The sequence below is a fragment of the Nannospalax galili genome, unplaced genomic scaffold (genome assembly GCF_000622305.1).
Source record: "Nannospalax galili isolate Female #2095 unplaced genomic scaffold, S.galili_v1.0 scaffold445, whole genome shotgun sequence".
Classification (NCBI taxonomy): domain Eukaryota; kingdom Metazoa; phylum Chordata; class Mammalia; order Rodentia; family Spalacidae; genus Nannospalax; species Nannospalax galili.
The window spans coordinates 2,612,323-2,621,945 of NW_008354184.1; the positions used below are offsets into that span (position 1 = coordinate 2,612,323).

General features: G+C 55.2%; 1 protein-coding gene across 2 annotated transcripts; it reads left to right on the forward strand.

Annotated features, from left to right (window-relative positions):
• Nucleotides 1-1,264: 1,264 nt before the first annotated feature.
• On the forward strand, nt 1,265-9,241 carry Sstr3 (somatostatin receptor 3). Of its 2 annotated transcripts, none has more exons than XM_008851317.1 (2): nt 1,265-1,892; nt 5,767-9,241. In XM_008851317.1, the coding sequence occupies exon 2, from the start codon at nt 5,803-5,805 to the stop codon at nt 7,099-7,101; it is 1,299 nt and encodes a 432-aa protein (XP_008849539.1). In that variant the 5' UTR covers nt 1,265-1,892; nt 5,767-5,802; the 3' UTR covers nt 7,102-9,241. The 2 variants fall into 2 exon arrangements, with proteins under 2 accessions (XP_008849539.1, XP_008849541.1); XM_008851319.1 differs by having other exon boundaries at nt 1,265-1,869.
• The last annotated feature ends 382 nt before the right edge of the window (nt 9,242-9,623 follow it).

Sequence of the window (9,623 nt, forward strand, 5' to 3'; positions counted from 1 at the left end):
ACCTTTTCCCCTAACTCTCTAGCTTCCAGCATACGCTTGGTTAGACCAGAGTCCCCTTCCCACCCCTCTATCGCTCACCCATCCGTCCGTCCATCCATCCATCCATCCATCCATCCATCCATCCATCCATCCTCCCTCCTCTCATTGGTCATGGAATGAACCCCTCCAAATTGCCTGCACTCAGCACTTAGCCTGTCACCCAGAACTCAGTCGTATTAACAGAACCAAGCAGATCAACAAGGAGACCCTAAGGTGCAAGGATGCTCCTGGGCAGAGGCCTCAACTCACACCCTGAGACCCTTGGGGAACTCAAGAGGGAGAGAGGGAGGGGGAGGAAGTTAAAGTTCGGAGAGATGAAGGCTGCCGCCAGTCCACGGCACCATGGGAACCTGCACAGAGCTGGCTCTTGGGGAACTAATGACCTGGTACAGAGGACATCAGTGCTTCATCCCCAGTCAAGTGTCTACAAGATGCATCAGGGCTGTGAGGGCTGACCTAGGAAGTTTAGGGGGCCCTTCTTGTCCTAAGGACCACTTGCATTGCACATGGGGATGGGGTGGGATCAGTGTCTCAGCCCACACAGCCTGTGCAAAGGTCTCAAGGTGGACATGTGTGACTAGTCTGACCTTGAGGACCACTACTTTTGTACTCTAATGAAGCAAAATACTTCCTCCCTGGGGGAACTCTGGCCTTCTCATTAGCCAATGTATATTATGAGCAATTGTCTCCATTGTAGTTGTTATAATTCAAATTTTGTTGGTTTCTTTGACGTTTGTCTCTTGGTTCTTAAAGTAGACCTACTTTCTACTCCGTCTTTCTGCTCTTTTCTCTGCCCAGGGCTATCCAGATCCAGCCAACCCCTGGATCACATCTACCCTCTCTCAGGCCTGTCCAGCTGTGCTTGGGATCTCTGTCTCTGGTCAGAGATATGGGCTCTGACCTGATGCCCATCCTGCCCTCTCTCCCGCCTCTAGCCCCACATCATCACCCCAAACGGAACTATGTATCAGGGACCTGGGTCTGTCCTACTGCTAATGGCTGGCAGCCCCATTCTCCACTCTCCTGAGCTCCCCTCTCTTTCCAAGCCCCCGAGGGAGCCAAGGCCAGCGTGGGTGGCTGAAATCTCCCCGGTAACAGGATTTGCTTCTCCCTCTCCCGGCCTCCACCCCTAACCTGCTGCCCCCTAGCCTGGCACCTGCTGTCCAGCCCTCAGTCCCTCCTCCTGGCCCCTCCCGCATCCCTCCTGCTCCCCCCCTGCTGGCTCTCCATGTCACCATCTGTGGCACAATCCTTCTCTGTCACTGTCTCTACCACCCCCTCGTTCTCCTTCCTCCTGCCTCCCTCTGTCTCTGCCTCTTTCTGCATCTCCTGCTCCTCCGTTGTCCATCCAGTCTCTCCTTTCCTCCGTCCTCCCTTTCCTCCTCTGTTCCTTCTCATCGCGCATCTCTCTTCACTCCCCCTCATTCTGCCTTTCCACCCACTCACGGTCTCCTCTCCCTCTCCTTTTTCTCTCCACCTCCGACCGACCCTCCTTTCCTTATTTTCTATTGGCTTCTTCCATCCCCTGCTCTTTCCCATTCCCCTCACCTTGGGAAGTACCTCCCTCCACCCCCACTGGGTCCTGCCTGCAGATCCCCCTCTGTGCCCCCCACTGTGTCCTGGAGATGGGGGCGTGATGCACCAGGCGACTGTGGGAAGTCAGGACCAGGGACCAGATGGGAGAGGCAATGTGGGCTGACGTGGCCGCCGAGGGCCTAGGAGGGGCCCAAGTCCGCAAGTGCTGGAGGAGTGGGTACTGTGTGGGACCCCAGCTAGCCGTGCTGTAGTGGTATTTGGCTGCAGAATGTTACCCAGCCTGACCGTTAGGAGGTGAGCCCTTGCCCCCTGGGCAGGTAAGGAAGCTGGGCCCATGGGGATCTTGGAGGGTGGGATGTCTGAGCCCTTTCTCCACCCAGGATGAACTTGGGGCTGAGGCTGGTGGAGAGTGGAGAGTCACAGAAAGCAAAGAACAGGGCTTTTGGTGATCCCTGGGTGGGCTGTAGGTAGGAATATTAACCTCAGAATCTTGTGCTGTGATTCTAGAATCTGGAACCTCTCCCTACAGCAGAATGTGAGAGCCAGACCAAAGCAGATAGACTGTGCTGCCTGGCCTCCTGGGCTGGCATGCAGCACCCTTGAGCTCCCCTCTGTCCTGGCATGGTGCAGCCCACCCGCCCACTTCACCTTTGCAGCAACCTTGGGAGGGTGGGGGTACACATGTCTCGGTTTTAGTAGGAGGAGGTAGAACAAGAGAGGAGAAATGACTTGTTTAAGGTCACACAGCAGTTTGGCACCAGACATTTAGCAGCAGAGCCCAAGTCCCCAGCCTAGGGCTTAAGGAGGTATTCCTGGAGGGGTCAAAGTCCAGGCCTGGAGTTGGAGCCATTCAGTGTTGACTAGCATAGTCCCAGCCCCTTTGGAACAAGGCCCAGGGGTGTTGAGGGCAGACAGAAGCAGCATGAATCAGGGGCCCTCCATTTGCATGGTCTCTAGCTGTCCTGACTTTTGACTGCTCTAAGCCTGAAGTCTTTGGAAATCAGCATGGTTTAGTAGACAGATGGGGTTTGAATCTGTGTTTCTTATTCACCAGTTGAGTGACCTTGTGGGGGTCACTTAACTTCTCTGAACTTCGACTTCCTCCCCCTCCCTCTCTCCCTCTTGAGTTCCCCAAGGGTCTCAGGGTGTAAGTTGAGGCCTCTGCCAAGGAGCATCCTTGCACCTTAGGGTCTCCTTGTTGATCTGCTTGGTTCTGTTAATATGACTGAGTTCTGGGTGACAGGCTAAGTGCTGAGTGCTGGCAATTTGGAGGGGGTAGGAGTTGGCTGAGAAGCAAGTCAGAGTGACTAGGGTGTCTGACATGCCTGAGGGGCCATCCTTAATTGCTGTGGGGGGTTGGGAGGGCAGCAACTCACCCTCTCTGTGTGTCTCTCCTCCCCTGAACAGTCCCCAGAGTGGCGTCCGCCCCCGGCTTTCAGGCAAGCTTGTGCCAAAGATAAACCAGACGGGGAGGCAGAGTCCTTCCCTCCCTCCCCAGGAGGAACTAGATCATGCACAGGATCCCAGCTCCTTAAAGAAAAGGCAGCATTGAAATTGCAGGTCTGGCTTCCTTGGTGGAAGGCTGTGATTTCTCTTGGCGCCTGCTTGGCCTGTCAACTTCTCACAGCAAGGAGGGTGTCTTGGAGGGGACCAGGGGCCCGGAGGGGTGCTCTACCCTGGGCCTGAGGAATGTCTTGCTGAGCAGTTGTGTTCCTCTGTGTTGTGTGTGTTGGGGGGGGCGGTGCCTGTGAATGGATGGGGCTGGAGGGGCCATTCTCAGGGCACACCCCAAGCTTCCCTGAGGGCATTTGTGCCTGAAGCCTGGAAATGAGGTTGGCCTGGCTCCCTGCTCCTCGCTCTGCCCAGTGCTCCCCTCCCTCCTATGGCCTGGTTGCCTTTGATTGGCCACCCTTCTGGAAAGCTATAAAACTCTGCATATAGCAGTAAACAAGGTGGTTGGTGACGCAGGATATACCACCCAGACCCGGAAAGCAGAACTTTAAGGTCCTAGATTCCACAGCTCCAGGCCTAAGGTTTGCCTCCACTTTTTTGGAATTGTGACATTCTCTGATTCAAGGTCGTTGGGCCTAAACACCTGACTCTGAGACTCAAGATTCTGTCCCAAGAATTTAAAATTCTATCTCTAAGCTCCTAAGAGTCAAAGTCTGGGCCCACGATCCTGAATACAAGAGCCCAAAGAATAGCCAGACAAGGTCTGCCTAGGCCAGCAGGAGAGCAGGGCCTGCCCATAACTGAGGCAGGGGCCTGCCCTTACCTGGCTTTTATCTGCCAGTCTGTGAAATACGGGACAGGTCACAGGTCCTCCTAGATGTGCCCCTTCTTGCCTGCCTTGGCTCCCTGACTGGCCCATGAGGACAGTGGGAATGCCTTGGGCTCTGGATGCAGGTACTGTATCAGTGCCTTGACACTAGTCTCTCCTAGAGCCTCCTGGAGTGGGGGCTCAGTGAGGAGCAGCTAGCTCTGACAGAACCTTATAGAAGCCCACAGCCCAATGTCCAGATTCCCCATACCCCATTCAAGAGAGGGGAGAGCGCAGTAGGTTGAGGACAGCTTGGAGGGTTCCCCTGTCCAGGAGCCCAGGTATTCTTGGGTATAGCTGGGAATCCTGGCACTTGGAGCTGCTGTGCACGCTCTCTGCCCTGGAGCATGTTGGGAGCTAGACGCCCCCCTTCCCAGGAGCCGCCTATATTCTGAGTCTCATCAGGATGCCCAAAGCACCTTAGGTCCCAGGAAAGGGGTCCAAGCCCAGATGGGTCAGTATAGACTCAGGAAGGAGAGTGTCTCATCTTGGAAACTCCTCCTCACCCCACTCTGCAGGAGTTGGAAGTAGCCAGGAGCCCAGGGACCTGGCAGGGCAGGTAGGGTAGTCATAAGGAAAGGGGTAGGGCAGCTCTCTCATGGTCTTCCTGGGCTTCCTGGGTGCAACATTCTGCCTGAGGGGGCCAGAGAGACTTCCTTTCCCCATGGTGCCCACTTGCAGCCCACTCTGGGTTCCTCTGACTCACTCATTCGATGCTTCATGCACTAGTATAGGATATGTGCTGTGTGAAGTGACAGGTAGTAGACAGTGGAAAGGGTCCAGAGTTGGATGAGTCTCTGTGGTGTAGGAGATTGGAGTCCAGAGGGGAGCCCAACAGAGTCCCTGCTACACAGAGCTAAGGGAGGTGGCTGCTGTGTGCCTTGCAGGTTTGTTATGAGTTGGTCTCATAGGAGGAGGGATTTAGGCACACCCACCCTCATATTCACAATCACCCCTCTGGGCAGGGCATTTGGTGGGGTACCAAGTATGATGGTTAAATTGAGGGAGATGCTGAGAACTCAGACTCCCAGGAGAGGGAACACCCATGAGCCCGCTGCCCTTCATTCTATTTGGAATCAAGAATCTGAGTAAAGTTTGCAAGACTTAGCTAGAAAAGACTAGAACATATCAACTTTCACTCGGAGTTTGGGGGAGCTCGTGGATCCTCTGGGGTTCACCTGGAGACCTAAGTTCTAGGTTGAGCATCTGAGATGTGTGGTTTTCAAACTGACAGATCTGATTTATAAAAAATGCTTAATTACATTGTGCGCACGTGTGTGTGTGTATGTGTGTGTGTGTGTGTTTGGTGTGTGTTGTACATGTGCATACCGTGCACACCATGGCATGTGTCTGGCGGTCAGAGGACAGCTTGTGGTAGTCAGTTCTCTCCTTCTAGACTCTGTGGGTCCTAGGAATTACCCACTGTACCATCTCACCAGCCCCTGAAGGTTCAGACCTGTTGGTGAACAACACGATCCCCAGATGCCTGGGCAGCATGGAAAGAGCATGTTACTTTATGAACCAAAATGATTATGTCCTAGCTTCCTGCTAGAGGTCAGCCCTTTCACCTCTTTGAGACTCAGCTTTTCATGTGGGAAACGGGAACAGCACCCCTCTCCTTCTGCTGGGCTATGCAGAGTGCACAAGATGGTCATCAAGCTCTGAGTCTGCACACAGGAGGTCTTTCAGCTTTTCATGTGGGAAACGGGAACAGCACCCCTCTCTTTCTGCTGGGCTGTGCAGAGTGCACAAGATGGTCATCAAGCTCTGAGTCTGCACACAGGAGGTCTCCAAGTTCAAGGTGGTAGGGGTGGGGCAGAACAGAGGAATCCATTCTGTGCCACAACTGAGTTGTGTCCTCCCTCCTGCAGGCCGGTAGCTGACTGCTGACTGGCGTCTCCTTGGCCATGGCCACCCCTGCCTATCCTTCACTGGTGCCCACAACCTTGGACCCTGGAAATGCCTCCTCCACCTGGCCCCTGGATGCCACACCGGGAAATGTGTCTGCTGGCCTGAACCTGGGAGGTCTGGCTGTCAGTGGCATCCTGATCCCTCTGGTCTACCTGGTGGTATGCGTGGTGGGCCTATTGGGCAACTCGCTGGTGATCTACGTGGTCCTGCGGCACACAGCCAGTCCATCAGTGACCAGCGTCTACATCCTCAACCTGGCACTGGCCGATGAACTCTTCATGCTAGGACTGCCCTTCTTGGCTGCCCAGAATGCCCTGTCTTACTGGCCCTTTGGCTCTCTCATGTGCCGTCTGGTCATGGCCGTGGATGGCATCAACCAGTTCACCAGCATCTTCTGCCTCACCGTCATGAGTGTGGACCGCTACCTGGCGGTGGTGCACCCCACGCGCTCGTCTCGCTGGCGCACAGCACCTGTGGCTCGCACAGTCAGTGCGGCTGTCTGGGTGGCCTCCGCCGTGGTGGTGCTGCCTGTGGTGGTCTTCTCAGGTGTGCCCCAGGGCATGAGCACATGCCACATGCAGTGGCCGGAGCCGGCAGCGGCCTGGCGAGCGGCTTTTATCATCTACACGGCTGCACTGGGCTTTTTCGGGCCACTGCTGGTCATCTGCTTGTGCTACTTGCTCATTGTGGTGAAGGTGCGCTCGGCCGCACGGAGGGTACGGGCACCTTCTTGTCAGTGGGTACAGGCGCCCACGTGCCAGCGGCGGCGGCGCTCTGAGCGTAGGGTCACGCGCATGGTGGTGGCCGTGGTGGCTCTCTTCGTCCTCTGCTGGATGCCATTCTATGTGCTCAACATCGTCAACGTGGTGTGCCCGCTGCCCGAGGAGCCTGCCTTCTTCGGCCTCTACTTCCTAGTGGTGGCGCTGCCCTATGCCAACAGCTGTGCCAACCCCATCCTCTACGGCTTCCTCTCCTACCGTTTCAAACAGGGTTTCCGCAGGATCCTGCTTCGACCATCCCGCCGGGTTCGCAGCCACGAGCCTGGAGCTGGCCCTCCAGAAAAGACCGAGGAGGAGGAGGAGGATGAAGATGAAGACGGGGGAAGGGAGGAGGATCAGAAAGGGAAAGCACGGAGAGGGAAGGAGATGAATGGAGGGGTCGGTCAGATCACACAGCCTGGCAGCAGCAGGCAGGAAGGGCAGCCCATCGCGGTGGCGACCAAGGAGCAACTGTTTCTACCCCAGGAGGCCGCTGTTGGGGAGAAGACCAGCACCCTGCGCAGGAGCTATCTGTAGGGATCTTCAGGGGGCCAGCTTTGCCTGGAGAAGGGTGGAGGCTGTGCCTGTGCCCAGGGGTCCAAGCCAGCAGTGGCTGGAAAGCTGGCTTCATCTATACAGCTGTGCTGGCCCTCTTGGAGCCACTGAGGTACCAGGGGCCAGTGATGGGATATTCAGAGACCTGGGCTCTGTCCCACTTTATCAGGACTTGTGTGACTTTGTGCAGGTCACTGGCCCTCTCTGGGCCTCGTTGCCTTCTCTTGACTCAGGGATGGGCATAATCAGCCTAGATGAGGTCTGTTGGAAGAGGATAGGGGGTGTCGTTACTGGGTTGACTTTTCTGAACCAGGTCCAGTCTTTCCTGAGTGGGGCCCAGGTTAAGGGAATAGGAGCAAACTGATTTCCGAGAGATGATGTGTCTGAGGAGTCAGCCTGTATCTTGGCTTTCAGAGGGATACACCAGAGCTTGGGGAGTCAGGGATACCGGTGAGCTGGCCTGGAGACTGAAGAAAGTGTAACTTGGTGGGGTGGGATAGGACCACTCGGGCCCCAGGTCAGCCTCTTTTCATGCTGCTGTGTGGCCTTGACCAGCTCTGCTCCTGCCCAGGCCTCCCCCAGCTAGACAACTGTGCCTCCCCCACTGCCCCTCCAGGTCCTCATCCCAGGGGGTCATTTGGGCCTCCTGTGCTCCTGGATACAAGGAAAGAGGCGAGTTTTCTAAGAGGCTAATAAATCTGAGCTTCCGGGTCTCCAGCTGCTTAGGCTCCTTCATGGCCTGCATCTGATTTTTACTTACAGTTTTGTAGCCCTTTTCTTAGAGACCTACCCTCACATTGCAGAGGCTTAGGCCACCCACAGCCTAGCTCACCCTGTTGAAATCAGCTGTCTGTTCCCCAGGGCAGCTTCCTTTAAGTTCCCTGTGCTACTCTTCAGGCCCCCGAAGTCCTCAGCTTGTCTCTTGCCCAGAGAGCAAGCCAGGGACCCAACCCACATGGACCTGATGGAAGGGCAGAGTCTACCATCAGCATGAGGAGAGGATGACAAGGAGGCATGGATCCAAGAGGAAGCAGGGAGGAGAGGAGAGAGAGGTATTAGGAAGAGAAAGAGGGAAAAGGGAGAGGAAGGAAGAGTGAGAACAGACTGTGCTGTGACCTTGAGTCGTCCTTGGCTGCTTGGGCTAAGCTCAGTTGCAGTATTGATGGTGAGAGGAAACAGTCTCCAGGAAAAGATTCAGGGGGAGGGGAATCATGGACGGTCCAGAAGGGTCCCTGGAGGGTCCATGGAGCTAGTGAGAGGGGCACAGGCCTTGATGGGGGCCCTGGGAGTGGAGCTGGCTCCCCAGAATGCTGGGAGGGGTGAACAATCCCTGGCCTCCCCATCTGTATTTCTGAGGCTTCATATGATGTGACTAGGTTGGAAGGGAGTCATAGGGAGCAGTCATGGTCCAGGTTAACCCCAGAGATGGCCCTTCCAGTTAAAGCCAGGCTGGCCCTGAAGAGGTTGGAACTTCTGCCTAACCCCACCCCTGTCCCACTCCACAGAGTTGGGGTCCTCAGGGAACTCAAGGATCCAGAAGTTGAGAACCTGGATCTTCTATTCACCTCAAGCCTCTTGACTGGCCCCTCCCTCTCTGGGCCTCAGTGTCCCCATTATGGTATGGAGGCAGCTCTCCACCTTACCTGTCTTCTGGAATTGGGGAAAGAATTGAATCCTGCTGGGTGAGCTGCCACATTCATCTCACCACAATGGGTGGTACATGTTGGATACAAAGTGGGTATGCCCCTGCCTTAGGCTCAACCTGTACCCCTGCTCCTTTCGCAAGTGGCCTCTGTGTCACCTCCTGGAGGTGAGGACATTGCAAGCCATGAGAAATAGGGTGTTGGGGTCAGAGGCCAAGGGTTAGGGAGGCAGGGATTGAGGAGAAAGCCGGTCATCCCAGGAGGAGGAAGTTCACAAACTCAGGCCTGTGTGGTGCCCAGCCCTGGGACTTGGTCTGGGGCTCCTCTAAGAAGGAACTGAGGGTGGTGGTAAAGGAATGGTTTGGACTTCCTGGCCGGGGCAGGGGAGCTATGGTTTACAAAGGGAGCTAGGAGGTCAACTGAGAAATCCTTTGCTGCTTCTGCCCCTAGCCCCTGTCAATAAAGATGGTGACACATGATACTAGTGTGGCTTGGGCCAGTTCTTCTGTGTGTCCTTAAGTATGGGTGGTTGTGTGGTTTCTTCTATGACATCCAAGTCCTTCAAGGATCACACAGAGGTCCTTGAAAGCCTGAGCCTATACCTTTGAAGATCTCTACCCTAAAACAACAGATAACTCTTTTTTCTATTATCCGAAGAGGGAATCTCAAAGTAGAAAACTGATTGGCTACAACTAGGTCACATGATGGTCCCCTGGGTCAATCATTAAAGGCATGGCTGTAGGGTATGATGACTGATCATGTGCCTACCTTTCCAGTCAGAGAGAAGGTGAGGCAGTGTGATGGACAGTCTGGCCTGGCCAATAGTGGGAGGGACAGAGATATGGGATGGAAGGTCAGGAA

Excerpts from the sequence above, each read along its gene's own strand:
- Sstr3 (XM_008851317.1), top strand. The coding sequence starts at position 5,803 with ATGGCCACCCCTGCCTATCCTTCACTGGTGCCCACAACCTTGGACCCT.